Source organism: Canis lupus, chromosome 20 (assembly GCF_003254725.2).
Source record: "Canis lupus dingo isolate Sandy chromosome 20, ASM325472v2, whole genome shotgun sequence".
In the NCBI taxonomy this organism is placed as follows: domain Eukaryota; kingdom Metazoa; phylum Chordata; class Mammalia; order Carnivora; family Canidae; genus Canis; species Canis lupus.
In genome coordinates, this window is record NC_064262.1 from 50,518,427 (window position 1) to 50,543,887 (window position 25,461).

At 45.7% G+C, this 25,461-nt stretch overlaps 1 protein-coding gene across 8 annotated transcripts in view; it reads right to left on the reverse strand.

Moving 5' to 3' along the window:
• Positions 1-25,461, reverse strand: part of SMARCA4 (SWI/SNF related, matrix associated, actin dependent regulator of chromatin, subfamily a, member 4) — a 93,453-nt gene that overhangs the window by 49,178 nt on the left and 18,814 nt on the right. For 7 of the 8 annotated variants that reach the window (XM_049098527.1, XM_049098526.1, XM_049098525.1 and 4 more), the window contains 12 exons: positions 24,790-25,039; positions 22,812-22,944; positions 21,546-21,950; positions 21,122-21,220; positions 19,937-20,195; positions 17,217-17,343; positions 16,519-16,692; positions 14,841-15,014; positions 13,404-13,571; positions 13,240-13,290; positions 8,415-8,545; positions 8,184-8,241 (listed from right to left, as the gene is read on the reverse strand). In XM_049098527.1, coding sequence (XP_048954484.1) covers positions 8,184-8,241; positions 8,415-8,545; positions 13,240-13,290; positions 13,404-13,571; positions 14,841-15,014; positions 16,519-16,692; positions 17,217-17,343; positions 19,937-20,195; positions 21,122-21,220; positions 21,546-21,950; positions 22,812-22,944; positions 24,790-25,011 — 2,001 coding nt within the window. In that variant the 5' untranslated portion in view covers positions 25,012-25,039. Of the gene's footprint in view, positions 1-8,183; positions 8,242-8,414; positions 8,546-13,239; positions 13,291-13,403; positions 13,572-14,840; positions 15,015-16,518; positions 16,693-17,216; positions 17,344-19,936; positions 20,196-21,121; positions 21,221-21,545; positions 21,951-22,811; positions 22,945-24,789; positions 25,040-25,461 lie in introns of those variants that run through there. The other variant, XM_049098521.1, reaches the window with a different exon arrangement.

Here is a 25,461-nt window from a genome sequence, read left to right on the forward strand (position 1 = left end):
ACTGTTGATATGTCAGTGAGGTTCTCAGTTTTGCTTTGGTTGGGAAAGCAAATTACTGGCTAAGCCTGTGACTATATGCAGAGAAAAGTGAAAAAGGGCCTTACAGAAAGGAAAAGCCAGGGGTGACCTGTAGATGGCCTGAACTTGGAACGTGTTCCTTTATATACCTTGATCCATCAGAGACAGAAGCTTTATTGGCTCAGGATGTCTGAGCACAATCACTGCCCAATCATTGGATGACTACTAAGTTACAAAGAAACGTGGCCTCTTCCTAGAAAGCCAGGCTTAAAAATAAAAAGGAGTATGAAACCAAGAAAATAAACTGAGCAGAGACACCAAAGGTAGGAGACACCATTGTGGCAAGAATTCCACAGATTCAGCCAAGTAAGTTACTAAATAAACACCACTAGCAAAACCACCACCCAGGAGTGGGAGTCTGAATCCAATGGAGCTAAGAACAGGCTTCCACTCAACACTACAAGGTGAGCCAAAAGGGAAAGTGTGGTGTGGCTTCAGGGGAAAAGCAACTGAGCCTGTTTCTGTTCCCAGATGGTGAACTTAGTATATAATGTTTGAAGCAACGATTATCATAAATACATTCAAAGAACCAAGGGAAACCATCTTTAAGCACAATAAATCAACAAATACAGAATCTCCATAAAAGGCAGCAATGACAAATTTCCCAAATTTGATGAAAACCAAGAAACTACCCAGCTGAGAAGCTGAACAAACACTAAGGGTTGAATAAATACAAAGGAGAGAGTTCACGATTTGCCGAAAAGAAAGAGCCAACGACAGTAAAATCCTGAAAGCAAGAAAGGGAAAACTGAATCATCAAGTACAGAGGAGCATCAATACGATTAATGGCTAACTTCTCCCTTGAAATGGAGATGAAAAAGCAGTGGAATAACACATTCACAAGGAAAAAGTCTGTCACCAGAGAAATTTGTATTCAATTAAACTATTCTTCCAAAGTCGAAGCTACAGAAACACAAACCCAGATTTACCAAGGCTGAGATAATTTGTTGCTAGCCGACAGTAACTCAAACCCCAAGAGCATTATTTTTTTTCCCCAAGAGCATTAGAAATGATAAATACATAAGTCAACATAAAAGACTATAAATCCATTGTCCTTAGCTACCCTCTACTGACATATTTAGAACAAATCATAAGATGACATGAGGTATGAAGCAGAAGACTGCTTTTTGGGTTTACAGCAAATATAGGTGAAATACATATTTATTACATTATATGTACACATACATATACAAATATACATCATACATATATGTGATATATCATGTATACATATAACACAAAGGGTAGCAAATAGAACTAGATTTTTTTTAAAAGACTTTATTTATTCATGAGAGACACAGAGAGAGAAGAGGGAGAGAGAGTGCGCACGTGCGCGAGAGAGACAGGTAGAGGGAGAAGACAGGTAGAGGGAGAAGCAGGCTCTATGCAGGGAGCCTGACTTGGGACTCGATCCCTGGTCTCCAGGATCAGGCCCTGGGCTGAAGGCGGTGCTAAATGTTGAGCCGCCTGGGCTGCCCCTGCAAACAGAACTAGATTGAAGCAGAATTTCTATTTTCTCCCAGAATGGAGCTAGCATTAATCTGAAGTATACTGTGATAAAATGCATTTTGTAATCCCCAGAGAAACTATGAGGCAAACAACTAAAAAGGTATAGTAATAATGAAAACTTACAGAATAAAATGATACAGTAAAAACTATTTAACACAAAAGAAGGCAGTGGGATGCCTGGGGGGCTTAGCGGTTGAGCATCTGTCTTTGGCTTGGGGCGTGATCTCCGGCCCTGGGATCAAGTTCCACATCAGGCTCGAGCCTGACTCTCCCCCTCTGCCTGCGTCTCTGTGTCTCTCAAGATTAAAAAAATAAAAATCTTAAAAAAGAGAAAAAGGCAGTAAAGAAGGAACAGAGGAACAAAAAAAGAACAGGAGATAAAATAGCCAAATGTAAACACAGTCATATCAATAATTACATTAAACATGAACAGCCTGAAACACAATCAAAAGGCAGGCACTGTCATACTAGATTTAAAAAGCAAGATCTAGCTATCTGCTCTTTCAGATTCAAATGAACAGATAGGTTTGAAATAACAGAATGGAAAAATATATACCATAAGAAACAGTAACCATATAAAAGCTGGAGGGACTATACTAACCACCAGACAAAACAGACTATAAAACAAGTATTACTAGACACAGAGACAGATATTTAATGATGATAAAATATCAAATACATCAGGAAGATATAATAACAACTAAGTATTTGTATCAACAGAACATGAAAATACATGAAGCAAAATCTGACAGAATTGAAAGGAGAAATAGATAATTCAACAAAAACAGCTGTAGATTTTACTACTTCCTACTCAACAATAGAACTAAACAAAATTAGAAAGGGTATACATGACCTGAACAACACTATCCACCAACACAACTCAACTATCATACACAGAACACTACACCCAAAGAATGTAGAACATGTGAACATGAAACATTCCCCACAATCCTGAGCCATAAAATGAGTCTTGATAAATTTATTTTATTATTATTTTTTAAAAGATTTTATTTATTTCTTCATGAGAGATACACAGAGAAAGAGAGGCAGAGACACAGGCAGAGGGAGAAGCAGGCTCCACGCAGGGAGCCTGATGTGGGACTCCATCCCAGGACTCCAGTATCATGCCCTGGGCCGAAGGCAGGCGCTCAACCACTGAGCCACCCAGGCATCCCAAGTCTCGATAAATTAAAAAAAACTAAAATGAGAGGTGCCTGCGTCAGAAAAACACCACCACCACAAGGGAAATTACAAAATATTTTGAACTGAATGAAAATAGAAACACCACATCAAAATTTACAGGCATGGGGAATTGGGCAGCTTAGTTGGGTAAGTAGCCAACTCTTAGTTTCAGCTCAGGTCATGATCTCAGGGTTATGAGATGGAGCCCCACGTCAGGCTCCATGCTTAGTGTGGAGTCTGCGGGTCCCTATAGTTCGGCGCCCTCCCATCCTGGTCTCTGTTTCTCTCAAAAAATAAAAATAAAATTATAGGCTTGCAGTTTAAGCAGTGCTTAGAGGGAAATTATAGCTCTAAACAAGTATACTAGGAAAAAAGGTCTTGAATGAATAACCTAAGCTTAGACTGACCATCAAAAAATGAAAGACAAATTACTCAATCACCAAAATGAGCAATTAAACAGATATCACTACCAAATCCACAGAAATATAAGGAAAAAATATAAGTAACTTTATGCCAACAAATAATTAAGATGAAACAAACTCCTAGAAAGATACAAATTACTAAAATCAAGAAAAAATTTGAAAAAAAATCTTTAACAGTTAATTGAATCAGTAAATAAAAATCTCACAATGAAAAGGCCAGGGCAGATGGCTTCACTGATGAGTTCTAACAAATATATTAAGATTTTTAAAAAGACTATATCTATTTACTTAAGAGAGAGAGTATGTACAGAGAGAGAGAGAGAGAGGGAAAAGTAGACTCCCACTGAGCAGAGAGCCCGATGTGGGGCTCAACCCCAGGACCTTGAGATCTTGACTTGAGCCAAAGGCAGATGCTTAACTGACTAAACCACACAGGCACCCCCAAATATGATTAATACCAACCCTTCACAAACTCTTCCAGGAAGTACAGGAGAAGGGAACATTTTCCAATCCATTCTGTAGGGCCAATGTTAACCACATCAAAACAGACAAAGATGTCACAAGGAAACTACAGACTAGTATCTCATGCATAGAGACCCAAAAGTCCTCAACAAAATAGCAGCAACACTGCAATATACAGAAAAGATTCTAGAACAAGATAAAGTAGGGCTTATCCTAGGAATCCAAGGTTTGGCTTAACATCCAAATATTAATTTACGTAAGTCATATTAATAGATAAAAGATAAACCAGATGGGGATCCCTGGGTGGCTCAGCAGTTTGGCGCCTGCCTTTGGCCCAGGGCGCAATCCTGGAGTCCTGGGATCGAGTCCTGCATCGGGCTCCCGGCATGGAGCCTGCTTCTCCCTCCTCCTCCTGTCTGTCTCTCTCTCTCTATTATAAATAAATCCTTAAAAAAAAAAAAAACCTCTCATGGAGTTTTTAAAAAAAATAAAAAAAATAAATAAACCAGACAACCAAGTTAATAGACAAAAAATGTGAGACAAAATAGAAGAAAATGTACTCAACTGGATAAAGAGCATCTACAAAAACCCTCAGCTAACAGTAGTGATAGACTAAATGCATTACCAGAAAAGGGAACAAGGCAAGGATGTCTGCTCTCAACACTTCTATTCAATGCTGTACTGAAGGATCCAGCCAATGGAATACAGCAAGGAAAAAGAAATTAAAGGCACACAAATGGGAAAGGAAGATGTAAATCTGTCATTATTTATTAAACATGATGAGATCCTATATATGAAAATCCTAAAAAATCTACAAAAAGAAACCCAAAACTATCAGAATAAATAGTATGAGTTCAGCAAGTTTATATATATATATATGACCATTATTTTTCAAAACCAATATAAGAAGCTGTATTTTCATGTAATCGCAATAAAGTACCCAAAAATACAACTAAGAAATCAATTCTATTCATAATAGCATGCAAAGAAAAATCTTCAAAACTAAATTTAGCAAATAAAGTATAAAAACTGAACACTGAAAACCACAAACACGGCTAAGAGATAATCAATGATACGAATAAATGGAAACATTCCATGAGTATGAATCAGAAGACTAAATACTGTTAAGCTGTGATTCTCCCCAAATCAATATACAGATTGAACACAATCCAGTAAAAATTCCAGCAAATATTTTTGGAGTAACCAATGAGCTGACACTAAAATTTACATAGGAACATAAAGGATCTAGAATAGACAATGAAAGCCACAAAACCAGAGGAGTAACACTATCTAATTTCAAAACTTATTATAAATTACAACAATGAAGATAAAGTGGTTGTGGCAAAAAGACAGACATGAAGATTAATAGAATAGAAGTGAGAGGCAGGGATCCCTGGGTGGCGCAGCGGTTTGGCGCCTGCCTTTGGCCCAGGGCGCGATCCTGGAGACCCGGAATCGAATCCCACGTCAGGCTCCCGGTGCATGGAGCCTGCTTCTCGCTCTGCCTCTCTCTCTCTCTCCCTCTCTCTCTCTCTCTCCCTCTGTGACTATCATGAATAAATAAATAAAATCTTAAAAAAAAAAAAAAAAAAAAGAAGTGAGAGGCAGAAACAAACCCTAACATTTATGGTCAACCAATTTCTTATAAAAGTGCCAAGACTATCTTAAGCAGGGAATAGTTGGGATGCCTGAGTGGCTCAGCAGTTGAGTGTCTGCCTTTGGCTTGGGGCGTGGTCCTGAAGTCCCGGGATAGAGTCTCACATTGGGCTCCCCACAGGGAGCCTGCTTCTCCCTCTGTCTGTGTCACTGCCCCCTCTGTGTGTGTTTCTCTTGAATAAATAGACTCTTAAAAAAAAAAAAAAAAGTAGGGAAGGGTGGTCTTTTCATCAAATGGTGCTGGATAAAGTGAATATCACACACACAAAAAAAATCTTAGACCTATATCTCAGACCATAGCCATCAACTCAACTATGACCTTTAATGCTTCAGTTACAAAACTTCTAGAAAACACAGAAGAAAAATCTAAGTGACTTCAAAGAGTTCTTAGATAAAACTCCAAAAGCACAATGCATGAACAACAAAAAATTTGATAAACTGGATTTCGTTAAAATTTTAAAATTTTGCATTTCAAAAGACACCACTAAGGCAAAAAACAAGAGGCAAACTAACTAGGAGAAGATACTGCAAATTATATACTTGATCAGGGACATGTACCAAGAATATATAAAGAATTCTTAAAAAAAAAAAAAAAATTAAAAAAAAAATTCTTACAACTCAATGATGAAATGACAACCTAATTCGCAAGGGGCAAAAAAATGAGTAGACATTCACCAAAGAAGATATATGAATGATGCATAAACATATGAAATGCTCAGCATTATTAGTTACAAGGAAAATGCAAATTAAAGCCACAATGAGATACTTCTCACCACCCACTAGAATGGATATAATCAAAAGGCCAGGGGATTCCTGGGTGGCTCAGTGGTTTAGAGCCTGCCTTCGGCCCAGGGCATGATCCTGGAGTCCTGGGATCGAGTTCTGCATCAGGCTCTCTATATGGAGCCTGCTTCTCCCTCTGCCTATGTCTCTGCCTCTCTCTCTCTCTCTCACTCTGTGTCTCTCATGAATAAATAAATAAAATCTTAAAAAAAAAAAAAAAGATATACTCAAAAGGACAGGTAACACCAAGTGTGGACAAGGATATGGAGAAACTGGAACCTGTGAAATGGTACAACCGCTTTACAAAAACAGTTTAGCAGTTTCTTAAAAAGGCAAACATAAACTTACCATGTGACCCAGCAATTCCACTCCTACTAATCTACCCAAGAGAAATGGAAACATGTCCACACAAAGACATGTATGGTAATGTTTGCAGCAACATCATTCATAAAAGCAAAAAAAAAAAAAAAAAAAAAAAAAAAAAGAAAACAGAAACAAGACAAATGCTCAACAAAGTGGCACACTGTACAACAGAACAGGACTCAGGAATAGGAATGACCTCCGGATGCACAAACAACATGAATGAGCCTCAAAAACACATTAACTGAAATAAGCCAGACACAAAATATGATATGTTGTAGGACTCCACTTATAGGAAATATCTAGAGAAGACAAATCTATAGACAGAAAGCAGATCACTGGTTTCCTGGAGCTGGGAGGAGGGAGCCAGAACAAACTGTAAATCAGTAGGAGGGAGACTTTTGGGATTATAGAACATTCTAAAATGGGGTATGTGGTAATGATTGCACAAGTCTATAAATTCACTAAAAACCACTGAATTATATACTTCCTGTGGGTGCATTTTATGGTATTTAAATTACACTTCTATAAAGCTATTCAAAAATTACAACAAAATTTTATTGGAGAGTCACTACCATCGATGTAAAATGCAACTGAACCCGGGACCCTAAAAAGACTACAATGGATATAAAAACTGAACACATCACTTAAAAAAAAAAAAAAAAAAAAAAAAAAAAAGTCACAGCCCAATGGGATGGGAAGGACTCAACTGTGTATGCCAGTTCACTTAGTATTCCTCAGAGGGGCAACAGCGTAGAGCCCCATCCCATACCCTACACCAAATAAAATTTCAGATGACCTGAAGGTAATGAGGACGAAAGTAAAAGCAGGACAAAGCAAAAGAAGGATTATAGGCGAACACCATGCTGATGTTAGGTAGGGGAAAATACATGAAGACAACTTAAAAAATCAGTTAAAAACCACTTATAACTAATCAGAAATGGGCCAATGACTCAAAGTGTTCATAGAAGAAATCAAAATGGTTAGTTAATACTTGAACAAAATGCTCTACTTTAATAGCAAATAAAGAAATGTCCATGAAAATTCCCTTTTGAAAACCTTATGGAGGTGGCAAGGCTTTCGAGGCACTGAAGAAAGCCTTTTAAGACACTCTTGCCCCAACTGAAGGGGAAGTGACAGAGAACACCCAACTGAATGCTAAGGATGGAGATACAGCCTGCAGATAGAAACTGCTCCTATCCTTCCCAAGGACGCAATCTAGAACTAGAACAGAGAGAGGAAACAGGTTCTTCAGTACAGCTCTGTCAACGGAGAAATAGCCCCTTAATATGGCATAGTTAAATGATTTAGAGAGTTCACATAACAAACGCAACTATTTACAATGTTCCAAAGAACAGAATATAATGGGCAAACATGTACATGATCTAATGATCACAACTTCACATTGACCTTTCTAGAGGGGAGGGCTTCAAACTGAGTACTTGAAAGAGCTAGTATAGCTGAGGATGGACAGCTTTAAATTCTATTTAAATAGATTAATTTAAGATCGAGGAGTCACATGTGGCTAGAGGCTTCTATACTGGACAGTGCAGCTCTGAAGCACCCAATTTCAACCAGGACTGGGGACCTTGGCTGCCCCATGCCTGCTTCCTGCCCCATATGACATCTACCCAGAGCAGGAGAGGATCACAGTGCAAAAGGGTGACAGGTTCTCAAGGTGTGGAAGTTACCACACTGAGAGCCACAATGGTCAGGAAATGGGACTCTTACCTCCTCCTCTTCTTCTGAGCCACTTTCTTCACTATCAGATCTTGGAGCTACTTCATATCTAGAAAAAATATTAATGTTTTAATACACACTTCACCAGAACCCAAAGGATTTACTTTCCTTAGTGCATTGGACTGCTTCTAAATGAAGGCAAAAATCACTTCTTGCTGCCAGAGCCCCCAGAACAAGCCAACTCAGGACTCTGGCTATGTCTGGAAATGAAACCCAACTCACCCCGGGTTCATCTCAAGCCAGGCCTCTAGCTGCCCTGCTTTGGGGGCGTCTGTGCCCGTGAGGATCTTCCCACTCTCCACATGGATCACTTTCACCGGCAGGTCACTCATTTGGCTGGTCTCATCCAGAGGCTGAAAAAGAGTCACATGTGTAACTTGAGGTTCTGTGGCTTCCTACCTCAGGGTTCTGCTAACTACAGCCAACTTGGGAAGTTCCCTCCCAACTCCACACCCAGAACATGGCACAAAACATGCCCAGTGGTTGTGAAAATGGGTTAATGACATTAACAATAACAACAAAAGTTACCGATAAATTAATAATCCAGTAATCATATACAATCTATTGATCACAGATTTTTTTTTCAAGGTATTTCATTTTCATATAGATATTATGCTTGCATAGTTCAAACTTCACAAGAATACAGAGTAGGGATGCTCCCTCCACCCTATCTGATGGTTTCTCTGCATACGTGCCTACCAATATCTGATTCTCACGCAGCCTAGCAGATCAACTCCATGCATAAGAAACAAGGACTGGGCTCTCCTTGTATAAACAAATGTTTATACACAAACTTGTTTATACACAAATGACTATATGATGCATTCTTCTGGCTCTTGGTTTTTCCCATTGATATTATATTTGTAAACTTCTTTAAAGGTCCTCATTCTTTTCTGTTAAACAGCTAACTAGAATATTTGAAAAACAAAACAACTAACTTTCTCTTAGCAAATATGGAATTTCTCAATTTCTCATTTTGAGATGCTAACATTGGAAGAACATTCCCTCTTCCATTAGCTCACTCAGATTTCCTGGAGAAAACCTCCAGAATGGAAAAAAAAAAAAAAAAAAAGAAAGAAAGAAAGAAAGAAAAAAAAGAAAACCTCCAAAAAAAAAAAAAAAAGAAAACCTCCAGAATGAGGATGAAGTTCTTGGTTTATACCCTTGTTTGCATCTTCCAAGAACTTCTACCATCCCCTGGCCCCCCTTAAAGTGCCACATTCACTGTCAATATTGCCTACACTGTAGAGATTAGTCTCCATGCAATCAGATAATCTGTCAAAGCTGCCCACCAAGGAAGTTAACAGCAACCATGTGCCACGCAAACAGGCTCTGCAAACTGCCTCCATGGGCCCCAACTAGTGGACTTTTACCCTCAAGTGCTCCCTGGGAGTGGCTAACATGCTGATAGTTGTACTCTCCCTACACTCAAATTCCGATTCAAAAGGACAGAGCTTTTTAAAAAGCTCTTAGATGATTCAGAGGTGCCAAGGCTGAGAATCACTGGCTGAGATCAAGCACAGTTCACAGCCACCACAAAGTGATGCTGAGGCTTTCTACTATAACAAAATGCCAGCCCACACTTATAAAAATATAAAGTAAAATCTCATGAGGAACCTGGCTGGCTCAGTCAGTAGAGCCTGAGAATCTCAATATCAGGGTTGTGAGTTCAAGCCCCACACTCAACATAGAACCCACTTAAAAGATAAATTAATAAAATAAAATTTCATGAAATAAATATGTATTTAAGTTAATCACTGGTCATTCAGCTTAGGAATCTGGCCTACAGGAAAAAGTGTGCATCTGCTATGGGCTGACTTCTGTCTCCCCCAAATTCAAATGCTGAAGCTCCAACTTTCCAATGTGGCTATCTGTGGAGATGAAGCCTTTGGAGGGTAATGAAGGTTAGCTGAGGTCACAAGGGTGGGGCCCTCAGGATGGTATAGTACCCTCGTAAAAGACAGCAAAGCTTGCTCTTTGGGGATACAGCGAGACAGCAGTCATCTATAAGCCAGGAAGAGACCCCTCACAAGGAACTGACCTTGCTGCACTGTAGTCTTGGATTTATAGCCTCTAGAACTCTGAGAACAAAAATATGTTATTGAAGCCACTCCAGCCATGCTGGTTTGTTCCGGCAGGCTGGGAGAGAATGTGGAAAGGTAATGTACTAGGAGGCTCATACAACAACGTGTGCAACAGGAAAAAAGGAACAAGGGAGAGGCATGTGGTGGTGCATCAGAGCCAAGCAGCACAGGATCTTCATCGCAGCTACAAATGTGAAGCAACCTAAATGACTATCAGTCTGAATGCAGAAAGGGATTCCAATATATCGGACACTATAAAATTAAAATAGAATTAATAGACCGATTTGGAAAGATATTCTGCTGAATGTAAAGAGTCTAGCTATGTCTAGATTGCCCCAAATGGTCTTAAAACAATACAAAAAGGATGTAGGCATAAACATTCCTGGAAGTACAGATAAGACATCAACCAGGGATCAACATGCAGGCCTGCGAGAAGGGCAGATGCCATGGGGGCTTTTGCTTTTCATCATACTGTTTAAATATTTTCTCCAAGAAATACTACATTTTGGTGACACTGGAAAGAATAAGGTAAGTGTATGTGAGCCAACGTGGGAAGATGTCAGAGATACAATGCAAGGCTAGAAAAAGAAAACCATCTGGTGGCACATACATAGAAAAGGCCCCAGAGCAAACACCCCAACGGTTATTCACAGTTTTCTTCTGGGTGGTGGGAGTGAGGAGGGGGTGAGGGAGGTGGGAAAGGAAACACCACTTATTTACACCCCTCTCTTTTATACATCTTTCCTCCAAATGAGTGTACTGAGTAAGACGGTGGCTCTCAGGAGGCGGGTAGGGATGTGGGAGGAAAAAAACTATGTGTGGAGACAGCAACCACTCTCTGGGCATGCTACTTTGTATAGTTCTGACTTTTCAAACCAGGCTGATAAGGTTTCACATATGAAATACATACATGATGAGTAAATAAAAACAAGGACAGGGGAAACCACAGTAATGTGGGCACAGGGGAGAACTAATCCAAGCAACTTTTAAATGTAATACTTGGAGCACATAATTTCAGGCTGAGTAACTCCAAACACACACTAAACTCTAGCTAGGAGGCCTTCTTTGGCAGAGGAGTACGAGTTAACAATTCTGAATGTATTTCCTAGAATTTCCTGGAATTGAGCAAATAAGGAAATATACCATAGCTATATACCATAGCTAAGGGGAACCAGGTTTCAGGCTGTTATAATAAAGAAAGAGGCAAAGATAGAAATAACCCTACGGTAGTGGATTAGATGCAGAGATATCCATGTGAACTTAAGGTTCTGAATATATATAATGGTAATGCAAATATGTATGCCATTTCCTAGATCTATTTGCCAAGAGGGCCTAGAAACAATGACACTCTATATCAATAGTCACAATCAAAGAGAGATCTTGTGGCCACCTGGCTGGCTCAGTGAATAGAGTACATGATTCTTGATCTCACGGTTGTGAGTTCAAGCCCGATGCTGAATGTTGAGCTTGCTTACTAACTTACTAAATAGAGACAGAAAGAGACAGAGAAAGAAATTGGTCTCTAAATAATGGTTGGGAAAGCAGAGGATGAGCTTGGGCCATTTGGTGTGCAAGGGAGTAAGGGAGCCCTCAGAGGATGCATGAGCCAATTGGAAGGGCCTCTTACTGGCCCAAATTGGAATAATCTGAATATCAAAATAATGACCGTAAAGGATTAAACTAAATGAGAATCCTGTAAGTTGGTACCCAGGGTTGGCAAACCATGCTCCATGGGCCAAAGAGGAAAAAAGAAAGAGCTTTTCCTTCCTACAGAAACCCATCTAACAAATGCTGAGGAAGGGACGTCTGGGTGGCTCAGCAGTTGAGTGTCTGCTTTTGGCTCAGGGCGTGATCCCGGTCTGGGGATCAAGTCCCACATTGGGCTTCCTGCAGGGAGCCTGTTTCTCCCTGTGTCTCTGCCTCTCTGAATTTCATGATTAAAGAAATCACATTGTTAGGGAAGGGCAGGCTGGAGTGGGGAATCACCATTTTGTACCCAACACGCCAAAAACTGATATTGGGAGAAACCAATTAATAGATGAAGAAACTAGTGGATGGAAATCTGAGAACGTAAAATATGTTTAAAGAGCCTTGAGCATCTCTCCACAAGGTATTTAATAATTATAAAAGGAAAAGTAGGAACTTTTCATCACAAATGTCTTGGCAGACAGCAAGGAATAATGGTCAATATCACCAGTGACTGAAGACATCTATGCCATGCACTCCTGAGGTGACCCATGGAGGACACGGCGTCACTCTGGGCTCTACCTGCCAGGAACACATGACCTGAATCTAATCATAAAGAAACAGCAACTCAAACCCAAATTAAAGGCCCTGTAGGAAATACTTGGCTTGTGCTCTTCAGAAATGCCAAGGTCAGAAAAAGCTAAAAGGAAGTGAGGAGCCGTTCAGGATCAAAGGACTAGAAGGACCACCACTGAATGCGATGCATGGCCACACCTTAGCAAATGTTGGGGACGAGATCACGGTATTACTACAGCCGTGTTTGTTTCTGCTTGGTGATCACTGCACAGTTACCAAATAGGACCTTATTTTTAGGAAACACACTGAAGTGCATGGAAGGAAAGGGTCTTCATGTCTGCATCTGATTCTAAGATAGTTTAGGAAAAAAATGTGTGAGAAAATGGGGAACCCAGGTGAGGAAGAGGCAGGAATTCTTTGTCCTGCAATTATGTTAGAGTGAAACTAAAAAATAACAGCATGTACAAAAGAGAGAAGTCTGGAAGGAAACATGCCCAGGAACTGACAATCTACCCTCTTGGGAGTGGACTGAGAAGGGGTGGGATGTGGCAAGGGACATAAGTGGATTCTTCCCATTGTCATAGACAGTGCTGGTGATTTGAAAAGGAAAAAAAAAAAAAAAAAAAAGTTAAAGGATGCAATAGATCTAAGCTCCCAAGGTTGGGCTGGCCCTTCATGAAAAGAAACTCCTGATTCCTTACCTCGCCATCAGGTCCGATTGCAGGCGTCTGTCCTTCTGCATTTTCTGCCTTCTGGAAGCAAAGAGAGACATGGTCACTTCCTGAATGGGGAGGTTAGGCACACATGCCAAGACAGCTGCTCCAGCCCCACCCAGGGCCAGGCACACGGCCAGGTCCCAGCACACCTTCTTTTTCTTTTTCTTCTTTTTCTCCTTGGCGACCTGGGCAGCCTTGTGCTGCCGCACCAGCTCCGTGAGGTTAGCCACATACTCATCTGTCTGCTGTAAGAGGTAGGCCAAGCGCTTGTCCTTCTTCTGGTCGATGAGCTTGCGGTACCCCTCCTCATCTTCAGCCTGCAGAAGGGTGAGGTTATGGTGCTTGCTTGCAAGAGACAGGTGCTCGTCCATTAGCGCCCCAGGCAGGGACCCCAGAGTCAAGAAGCCCACCGGGGGCTGTTGTTAACCAACAACCAGACCCTCACTAAGGGAGTGGTTAGCTTACACCAGAGCCGTGCTGTATGTACACACTTCACATAGCTGTCAACTTCTTAAGTATTTCCTCAACCCCATTTCCAGGGAAGACCCCAAGGGGGCCTGCTGGGCATACATGCCTTTGCCAGAAGTCTTTTGAAAAGGCCAACAGCCAAGTCCTGGACCCTCTGTCCAAAAACACACCCCAAATCCAACAAATCCAAGCACTGCTCTCCGGTCCGGGCCAGATTACTCTCACAGACCCATAAGCAGGCCCCTCCTGACTTTCTAATAATCAATCAGATCATGTCACCCCAGCTTACACCCTCCTGTGGCTCTCCCCTTCCCCCCGGTATACAGAATTAAATCTAAGCCTTCCTCATGGCCTACAAGGCCCCCTTGACTGCCCTAGGACTCTGCCCTTGCTCATGTCCTCCCCGCACCATTCCAGGAGCACCTGCTATGCCTCACACTTGGTGTTCTGTTACCTGAAGCTCTTACCCTTGCTTCATACAGTCGCCCTCTATCCCTGGGAGACACCTCAGGGAGACATGCTCACCCTTCCCATAAAACCCCCATCAACCCCCATTCCCTCATCCTGCTTCATTCTCTCTGGTGTACTTCCCACCACCTAAAATCACCTTGTTTGTTCAGCCTGGGCATCTGTCTCCCTAGGGCCAGCAGGAGTGGCTGTGAGGGGAGAGACCGCATGCTTCTCCGTGCTGCCGTGGCCACATACATGCACCAGTGCCTGTCAGTATCTGCCCAGCTAGAGAATCCCCCCAAACAGCCAGACACAGAGAGTGGGGAGGAAGGACAGGGATCACATCATCCGTCACGAGGAAGGACAGGGATCACATCATCCGTCACTATCCCGACCTGGAGTATACGCCCCCTCCATTTTCTGGAGAGAACACAAGAGCAGCCAGCTAACCAGCCTAAGGTTTTTGCGATCACTGATGGAACGAACAGGCAAAGGTCTCAGGCCAGGTCTTCTGGATTCCCAAACCCAAGTCCTTTCTTTCTCTCTGTCCCACCTCTAACTCTTAAACCTCAGCATAACACTGGGCAATCAATCCCTGGTGCCTGCCATACCCAAAGCACCCTTGACCAGACACAAAGGCACATGATGTCACGGAGGCAGAAATTTACCATGAGTCTCCGCATTCTCTCTTTCTCAATTCTTTCATTTTCCTTCTTCTGTTCCCTCTCCGTGTTGGCGTGGTACGTGGCCACCGCCTTCGTGAGTTTCTGGATTTTGCCTGTGACCGATCTGTGATATTCTTTGAAATCCTTGGCATGCTGCAGAATGCTGTTGAGGTATTCCTGCAGGGATATATACAAAAGAGAGAACTGGCTACTCCCCAGGGATTGCTGTAGCATTGGTGCAAAGGAAGCAAAGCTTTAAAAAGGCAGCTTGTTTAAAACCAAGATGACGGGGGATCCCCGGGTGACTCAGTGGTTTAGCGCCACCTTTGGCCCAGGGTGTGATCCTGGAGACCCAGGATCGAGTCCCGCATCAGGCTCCCTGCATGGAGCCTACTTCTCCCTCTGCCTGTCTCTCTCTCATGAATAAATAAATTAAAATCTTAAAAAAAAAAAAAAACAAGATGACGTAATCAAAACAGTATGACAAGGACACTGTCTGCCTCTGAGGTTCGGCGTTCTCTGTATCAGGAAAACCCAAGGCTGGGGACTATGGTGAATAGACAGGGCTATCCGCTTCACTGAAACAATCTGGCAGTAACCACTTTAAAACGCTCTTCCCCTCCAAACAAGTTATTCTACTGCCAGGAATTCCCTTTAAGGAAAGGGGCAGATATTGGCCAAAAAAAATCAAGTTCAAGAATGCCTATTCTAGTATTATTTCTAACACTGCAAGGTTAAGAATATGCAACACGTGACCAAACGGGGAAACGGTTACAGAAGTTACTAGATGTGAACACAGAGAAGGAATCCAACGTAGATGCTGAATGTCATTCTTCCATAACACTTAAAAACAAGCCAGTGGGTGTATAGATTTGTTTAAAGAAAGCTATTTAACTTTTGAATACTCTGCGTACAGAAAACCAACATGAGTGATGCATACCAAAATGTAAACAACAGTGGTCAACGCTGAGTATTGACTTTAATTTTTAAACTCTACCAGTACTAGATACTGACTAGAGGAGAGCTTTGGGAAATAGAAATGAGCAAACAAACCAAATCATCCTGGATCCTACTCCAGTAGATATTTGGTCTTCCTGACTGACCTTAGAATTGGTAAGTCAGATCACACTAATGGCTCCCACCTTACTCAAAGCAAAGGCTGCAACTGTCCCCTCAGTCCAGATGCTCTGCCTGTCACCTCTCTGTCCTTCCCTCATCCCATTCACTCACTGGCTCCCTCCACTCTAGCCACAATAGGATCCCTGCTGGTCATGGAACACACAGCACATTCCAGCCACCAGGGCCTTTGCAGCTTCCCCTCAATCTGCAAAGCTCATTGCCCTTGGGTCTTTGTGGCTCCCTCCCTCAGGTCTCTGCTCAGATGCTGCCTTCTCAGAGAACTCCCCCAACCATGCTGTGTAAACAGCCCCTCCATCACTCCCCATCCCTGCTTTACATCTCCTTACACCTTGTTACCTCCCAACATGGCATATGTGATTATGGCCTGTCCTCCCACTGCCATTTGGTTACGTCCACTAACATATTCTCTCAGTGCCTAGAATAACTGTTATGATGAATAGAAGATAGCATACTTAGATGCAAACCAAACAAGACACAGCAGCGTGCAAGCTCTGGCAACCCAGGCACACGGGCTGGGGCTCATGGTTGAGCAGGGACGCACCTGGTGCTTCTGCCGGCGCTTGCGCTCCTGCTCAATCTTCTGCTGCTTCTCCAGCTTCTCGGTGATGCGGGCCTCACGCAAGGACTGCCGCTTGCTGCGCTTGTAGGCCTTGGCATTGAGGGCCGTCTCGAGGGCCGTGTCCCTCCTCATGCACACCACCACTTCCTGTCGTAGCTTCACGAAGGAAGAAAAGATGTGCACAGCTTTGTCAGTCACACATAATCACATAGCTCAAGCTACACAGAATGCTGCTCCTTCCAGAAGGATCTGTTCTAAATGCTGTCTGATGAGTGCTCATGGACAGCGCAAGCATGGGTCAGATGACTGTTTCTGGAAACCCAGCAGATGGTTCTCTCCTACCTTCAGGTCTCCAACTTTGCCTCCAGTCAACTACACACAAAATATTTCTAGTGGGTCATTCAAAGGTACAGAACCCTCAAAAAAAGACCCACTAAAGTCTCCTGTTTCAAACTGGCAACTAGTACCTTAGGGAAGACCCTGAGTTACTCATCCTGGGAACAGCTGATATCCCACCACCATGTAGGATATGGACGGGAGAAGGGGACAGCCAGCCAACAAGGATGTGAGGGCACTGCTGCCTTTAATGGTCAAGGCACATTTAACTGCCTGGAAAGCAGCTCTTGGAACCCAAGCATCCATGTTGGCAGAAAAGGTCTTCTCCTCCAGCCTATGCCCACCTGCCTCTGGAAGTTCAGCAGCCTGAGGGCCTTGAGCTCAATGGTCGCTTTGGTTCGCAAATCCCCGGCCAGGGACCCGGGAAGGTTTTCAAGTTCCTGAATTCGGTGGGCGATTCGAGCCTGCAGCCTGGGTTGCAAAGACAGAAGAAAGGAAAGGTGATGAGAGCTCGACTATTCACGGGAGCCCACCTGTTCCCTTTAAAGGTGGAGCCTCGGGGATCCCTGGGTGGCTCAGTGGTTTAGCGCCTGCCTTTGGCCCAGGGCGCGATCCTGGAGTCCCGGGATCGAGTCCCACGTCAGGCTCCTGGCATGGAGCCTGCTTCTCCCTCCTCCTGTGTCTCTGCCTCTCTCTCTCTCTATGTCTATCATAAATAATAAGTAAATAAATATTTTATAAATAAATGAATGAATGAATGAATGAATAAATAAATAAATAAAGTAAAAAAAAAATAAAGGTGGAGCCTCAGGAGAATTCATCCCTCAAGGAAAGCAGATCCTGGTCATGAGAAGGGGAAATGCCTCAGAAAAGGAAGCCAGCCACAACACAGAATACAAAAAGTGGAGGGCAGGCACAGCAAACCCAAACCTGATAGGGTACAGCTGCCTTAGGACCCGTCAGCAGCCAGAGCTGGCTAGGGAGTCAGGTGGACCAGCCTCTTCACTCCAGCCCTGGGACTCTACTCAGCCTGAGGAGACCCCACAGAGCAGCCCTAAAGGCTTGGCCTAAAGTTCAAACGAGATAATCCCCCTTCTTGATGTTTCATGTGTATTTATTAAATACCTACTATGTGCCAGGGACTGATCCAGATGTTGAGCCTTAGCACTAAACAAGACTAACAGGGCTATTTGTTATTCTTATTAAGCTCACAGACCTATCAACACGAAAGGCCAGAAAGGAGTTAAAAAAAATTAAATATCCACATTAAGGCAGCCCGGGTAGCTCAACGGTTTGGTGCCACCTTCAGCCCAGGGTGTGATCCTGGAGGCCACAGATCAAGTCCCACGTTGGGCTCCCTGCATGGAGCCTGCTTGTCTCTCTGCCTGTGTCTCTGCCTCTCTCTCTCTCTCTGTGTCTCTCATGAATAAATAAAGTCTTAAAAAAAAAAAAAAAAAAAATATATATATATATATATATATATATATATATCTACATTAATTGTAAAGAGTGCCGAGTACTCTGAGAGGGGGGCTGGAAGTAAGGGGGGTGGGCAGGGATTCTATGACCAGGTGACCTCAACAACTGGTCCTAAATTAGCCAAGGAGTCATGCACAGCCTGTGCAAAACCCAGGGGGCAGAAATGAGACTAACTTGCTCAATAGAAAAAGAGGAACAGGGCAAGTGGTGTAGGCAAGGACAGAGCCTTGGGCAGGGGCTAAACAAAAAGGTGCATACTCGCTGGGCAATGGGACACCATAGGCAGATTTGAACCCAGGGAACAGATGCAATGGAAGTTAATTATAAAAAGAGATTTCAAACTGCCATGGGGGAAACAGACTGCACAAGAGATGGGGAGAGCAAGGAGGCCAGCTAGGAAGTGTAGACCAGGTGGCAGGGTCCACAGTGTGGAGAAGGCCACTGGTTTCTGGGATGTGGGAGGGGACCTGAGATAAGGACATGGGGGATGAGGGAGGGCGAGAAACAGTCAAGGGGTGGCAGTGTCTGGCCCAATGAGCTGCTGTTGGGTACATGGAGTAGAGACGGTAGGGAAATATGGGGGACAGGAAGACATCTGGAAAGGCCATGTTAAAGCTGTCCAAATGGAGCTGGAGCTCCAGAGCACATCCCAGCTGGGCGAGGCACTTTGGAGACTGCCATTAGACAAAGATTTACTGATACACCTGGGGATTGGAGTGAACAAGGCACAGCCCCTCATGCATGGAGGCCAGCCCTGAACAAGTTATCAACGCAATGAAGAAACGGGGGAGGGCAAGGTGCTCAGGGGGCGAACCTGAGGTGCCTCAGGCATATGGGCTAGAGTGATACTGGTGCACCGTGTGCCCAGTTACCTTCCCCAGCACCTGGCACCCAGAAGCCCTTGGCAAAGCAGCCAGCAACTAGTGATTTCTGAGGAGCGCCCTCCACAAAGCTTTGACAGGTTGCTTTTTGAGAGCTGATGAGCTAAAAGTTAGCAGGGAGAAACAAGCACTTCCATGCCAATATCCATCTGTACGACCTCTACAGAGGACAGTTTTTACAGAATCTAGGAAATTTCCCTGTATATGTCCCCTATAATCAAGCAATGGCACTTTTAGAGATTTATGCTGATGCATGCACATGAGACAAGAAAGATAAGCAAATGTGTTTATTCCAGGATTGTTTTAACAGAAGATTAGGGGGAAAAAAATTAGAAACCACCTGACATCCCTTCAGCCAGAGTACTGGCTAAATAAACTACGGTACGGTCACCGGACAGAATCCTATGCATCCAAAAAATGGAAAAGCTCATTTTGTACAAACGGGATAATCTACGCTATGTCGCTATGGGAGAAGCAGTGTGCACGTCATGCGATACTTGGGTACCGTGTGCCTACTTGTTTCTGTCTGCCTATACACACACAGTATTTCTGTGGAAGGGTACATAGTCACAGAGAACTAGGCAACTGGTGACAGATTTCTGGTCACAAACCTCACCTGCCTCTAGCACTATGAGTCAAAGCGACAGGGCTGACCTGGGTGAGGGGCAGCAACCCCAAGTGGCCCCAGGCAGCAGGGCACTCACCTGTACTCCCGCTCCTGCAGGATCTCCACAGGGTCCAGGCCCCGCGGCTTCTGGATGGGGGTGATGCGGCTCTGCTTCTGGTGCAACGGCACCATGGGGGCAGGCTGGGCAGGCTGTCCTGGTGACTGCGTCTGGGGTGGCATCACCGGGGAGGCAGCGGGCGGGACAGCGGGGGGCGCAGGTGAAGGGCGGCCTGTTGGCTGTGGGGGGATCAGCTTCTGAGGTGTGCTCGTGGGGGCAGCAGCATTCGCCATGGGTCCTGGGTGGGGGTGAGGGAGAGGAGGCAAAGGCACAGCTTTGAATTCTGGCTCAACTCTGGGGGTAAGTGAAGAGCCTGCTGGGTGCTCACAGCCCTGGAACAAACTCATCCCCAAGGCTGATGGAGGCCTGCATAGGCTGACACAGGGCTTCTCACTCAGGGCTCCCTGAGGGGTCTTCCCTCCCTCCTGCCTCCTCTGGATCTCAGCAGACATGCTCCTTTCCGAAGCCACCCCTGCCTAAGCACCGCTCCCAGGAGTAGCAGCTTCCAGACTTGCATCCGGTGCCCAAGGAATCCTATTTAAGCCATAAGCTCTCCAGTGCCTATCACTAAACCTCAGGCCACAGGGGGACAAGGAATAAGTCTGTTTTGTCCATGCTTCATCCCCAGAAGTGACCCTCCAATACCTCCAGATGACTATGTTTTACACAGAAGAGAGGCTGCACACAGAAGAAACAGAGCCCTGAGCCAACCTGTCACTGTTACCCCTCCCTGCCTGCCCCCCACAGCATGGAGGAGGGGGGTATTCTCAGGAGGCAAGGGGATCAGACACGACACCAGGCTTGGAGGCACGACATCCTGGAGGATAGGATCTGTGGTTGCAGCAGTGCCTCTCCACAGCCTCTCACTAGAGTCATCCAGTGGACTGTTCACTAGGACCCTCCTCTCCTTGGTAAGGAGACTAGGATTACCTCAACCCACAGAACAAACTGGGGCAGGAATCATGCACTAGAACCAAACCTAACCCTTTGTGAACTGACCAGAGACAGTTAAGACCAGAGACAGATAAGACCCAACAAAGGCAGAGAGAAGTGAGGACTTGCCCTTGGCCCCCTCTCTCTGAGCAGGCTCATCTGGGGCTGCAGGGTACAAGCTCATGACGGCAGCCAGGGAACAGGCACATCACCAAGAGAGAGGGAACTTACCTTCAGGCCAAGGCTTGGGAGGCCCTCCGGGGGGCTGACCTGGCATCCCAGGGGGCACGCCTGAGGGTCCTGGGGGGGGCATGTTAGGCCCTCCCATCCCTACAGAGGGAGAAACAAGCAAGAGGATAAAAGGCACCCTGTATTTATGCCTGCAACCACCCCCACAGGCAGGCCTGGCTCCAGGGGACACATCCAACAACAAGCCCCTCAGTGTGGGCAGGGGGCAGGGGAGCAGGGAGGCAGCTGGAGAAACAACATTTATTACAAAAGCAGCCCTGCTCCCTGAGCACTGCTGACCCCATGCAGTCTCCGGGGAATGCCCGTGGGCAACAGAGCCCAGGTCTGCTGACATCACTGCCCATGTTCTGGTCAGTTTGCTCTGAGTCCCCTCCCTACCCCAAGCACTGTGGACAGCGGGCCTTACCGTGAGGCCTGCTATAATTTGGAGGTGCTGGTCCTGGACCCGGGCCAGGGCCGGGGCCGGGGCCAGGGCCAGGTCCTGTTGCGGACACAGAGGGTGGAGGTAGTGTTGGCATCTGCTGCTGCATCCCAGGCATCGGCCGCTTTCCCTGCACTGCCATCTGCAGGTGGTCGGGGAGGGGCTGCCCCCTGGCCAGCATCTTGTAGGCCATGATCTGGGCTCTGAGCTGATGCAGCTGGTTCTGGTTAAATGGAGTCGGGCCCCGGTTCTGTTGTCCCAAAGCCTGGGGATCGGCACCATCCAGTGGGGCTCCTCCTGGCCCAGAGGACATCTGTGGGCCTGAGGACGGGCCACTGGCTGGAACCGGACTGGAGGCATGCTCGGAGCCGCCCAGGGGGGAAGGGTAACCTGTGAAGCAATGTGGATCCAAGTGGTCACTCAGCAGCACACATCCTATGATTTCTAAGGCAAAGAGAGTAACCTTTCAGCTGTGCTTACACCAGCTCCTATCCCAAGACAGGGGGCGGCCAAATGACTTTATTCTCATGATGCAAACAAGGAGTACCCAGAGAGAGGACACATGCTGGCAGCCTGACCAGTGGTCTGCACAACTGGTTTAGTTTGGTTCAGCTTTCAGCAAGTTGCTTGCTGATGGTCAATGCTGAGCTGTTACTCAGATCCACGCCTCCCTCAGACCTGCCCTCCTGCCCCTCAGCTTGGATAGACCACCCCCCTCACTTCCAGTAAGTGCAGAGACCCTGGAGGCACTGAGTTTCCCGCCCCAATGACAGGAAGTCATCTACTCCATCACTTTTCAGACTGCCCTGTTCAGAAAAACCACCTGGAAGGCCTGTTAAATTTGAGCTCCCTCTGCCCAGATCCTGTCTCAGTATTCTGAAGTGGGAATCTGTATTTCTAGTACATTCCTGGGTGGCATGGGAGCTGCTGGCCCAAGGAGCCCACCCAGCTCAGCCCCTGTCTAAACTCCAGTGCTGCATATATGGATGCATGCCACCAGTGTTCCCTCTCCTGAGGCTGCTATAAGACAAGTAGGCCCAAAACAGGCACTGGCCAAGTCCAAGCTCAACAGCCGTCTGTGGCAGTCTCCCACAGGGCTAAACTGTCCTGGGTCTACCCTGAATCCACCTGTCTACCCTGAATCCACCTGTGGGAGACCAGGAGACCCAATTAGGAAAATGATGTCAGGACATCCAGGGTTGAGGGGAGGAGCTTAACAAACACAAGGAGAGAAGAATAATGAAACAGTACCTTGGGAGTGCTGGTCCATGGGGCTTGGCGGGGGCCCCATCCCTGCATGGGCCCCTGACCGCATCCCCATTCCCTTCATCTGGTTATAGCGGGGGTCATCCGACATGCCCTTCTCATGCATGGACTCCATTGGCTGTAAGAGGGGTCAATGACAAGGCAAGATCAACAAGAGGGAACAGGAAGAGGCAGCATGCAAAGTGCTACCGAAGAGTTCACTGCCACTGAAAATGTCCGCCCAAGGTCGCCCTGGTATGTACTGAATCACCAATGTGACCAACCAGTTTAGGTCCAAGCCATGGTCCTGACACCTGCTGGTCTCAAGCAGATGCATGAAGCAATGTCACCTAGGGACTAGTGGCCTGGAAGTGAAGGGAGAGATGGATCAGGGAACCATGAGACAGTTTCAGATGTCCAAAATACCATGAGGAAAAGATGTGAGCTCCTGCATGAGGAGCTGTTTTGGTTGGGACACCAAGCTCTCCACTAATCGTTACAAAGAGACCTGGTGACCACAAATCTTTGGATCAGAAACCCTCTTCCTTGGGAGACTATATATCAAAGGGACAGACAGAAATTTCTGCCTAGAAGTATGATTGCAATACGTTAGGTGTCCTCACTGATCTGCGATCGGCCTCCAGCCTACTAGTTGGGAGGAAAGCTGTTTGTGGTGTGGTTCTGTCCCTCCTAAGAGGCACATCAGACCTCTGTAGATTGATGACACCTATTTTCTCTCCTAAGGCTCATTCCTAAGGGGACATTTTCTAAGACCCTTCCAGGCCACTCTGCTAGGCCCTGATTGGCACAAATATCCTGGTCTCCAGGAACTCAGTCTAAAGGGTGGTCCAGCAAAGTCAACTACAGCTCAGTGTGTACCATAAGAGAAGGAAGAGAGGATGAAGAGAGGGTGCTTGGTGGCGACCACAGGAGCAGCTTCATATGCAGGAAAAGGGTGGGGCCCTCAGGAAGCTGCAATCTCTGCAGGCGAGGGGTGTCTCACTACCATCTGGGTCCTAACACCAAGCAGGACAAATAGCAGCTGTCTTGCAGACCTGTGGAGTATGTGCAAATGACCCCAAGAGGAAGAAACGAGGTGGACAGAGAGGGAAGGAAGCTGTGCTGGAGAAGCCAGACTAAATGGGGGGGGGGGGGGGGGGGGTCAAGTCACCAACAGCTTCCCAAGAAGGAAGTGACAAGAAAGATACTATGGACAGAAATGTGCAGGAGATGGAGAGGCAAAAAGGGCCAGAGGGATGAGATGACTCACCACTGACCATCAGATGGTAAGTGACCATCTCTCCGGGACCCTAGGGACCCTACTTCCTCATCACCTACCTCTGATGGACAGGGGGAGATTTAAGTGGAATAGGGTACAAACACATGGACAGCCCCAGAAGGGAGGCTGGAGGGGTCAGCAGAGACCCCTCACCTCTGGGCCGCACAATGTGCATTTTCTATTTTCACACAAAGGGTGTCTTGTGGTCTCTGAGGCTTGAACATGTTACCTTTTCCTTTAGATGCTGATACACCTAAGACATTTCTTTGATTTCCCCAACTACCACCTAAGAACATAGTGAGAAAGGAAAACTATTTGTGTTGAGGTTTTTCTCTCACCTCACTGGCAAAAGCACCCCTGATCAGTTCAAGAAGTCATTCAAACAGTGAGTGGCACCCAAGTGCAGGATTGAGTGCGGATATAGAGCACCCATGGCCTGCTCTGTAAGTTACATGGGTGAGCAGAGCAGCCCAATGCAGGAAACCATGTGACATAAGGAACTTTTAGGGATTTGGACATGTTTATTTATTAACAAGAGGCAACTTTGGAGCAGTGTTACCACATCTCCCATTTGGAATGAAGGGCATGGGAGACACAAAGTAGGGAGGCTGCTGGCTCACAGCAGAAGCCAGGATGTACTGTTTACCCTCCCATCTCTGATCACGTTGACCCAGACCATCAGGGTGGTGGGCCCAGGCTCCCTACCTTGTGCATCTGGTGCATGTTGTCCTGAGGGTACCCTCCAGGCCCCTGGGTCGGGATGGGGTGTCCTGCTGAGGGAGGTCCCGGACTGGGCCCCATCATGCTGTGGGCAGAGCCAGGTGAGGGACCTGGACTAGGGCCCAACATGGCTCCAGGGGAGGGTCCCGGGCCCGGGGAAGGGCCTGGCCGAGGAGTTCCGCCCAGGGGTGGGTCTGGAGTGGACATCTTCACAGGAGCTGCAGACAGTGGTCTCCTGTTAGAAAGAAGTCCTGGTCAGTTTGGGGATCACGGCCATCACTAGGGCACCAGAGCTGGCAAGGGAGGACCACATGTACAGTATTGTGAGAAGCACCCATCTGACAGAGCTGGCACCTTTGACGTGCAACCCCCACCCCCACCCCCACCCAGACCTTCCATCGCCATTCTTCTCACAGAAGAGAATACATCAGGCATACAAAATCATATCAAAGGTCCCCGAGGAAGGGATGGGACTCAGGAGGTGGAAGTCCACGGCCACTGCCCCACTTGGGGTCTCACTTCCCTTGCTATTATTCTGATCACAACAAAAAGAATGAACATCTCAGGGTAGTACAGATACATCCTTCACACCTAGTACTTGCCATCTTCCTATTTACAAGGAAGAGCAAGACTAACACTCAAAGCCTCTGCCGGCAA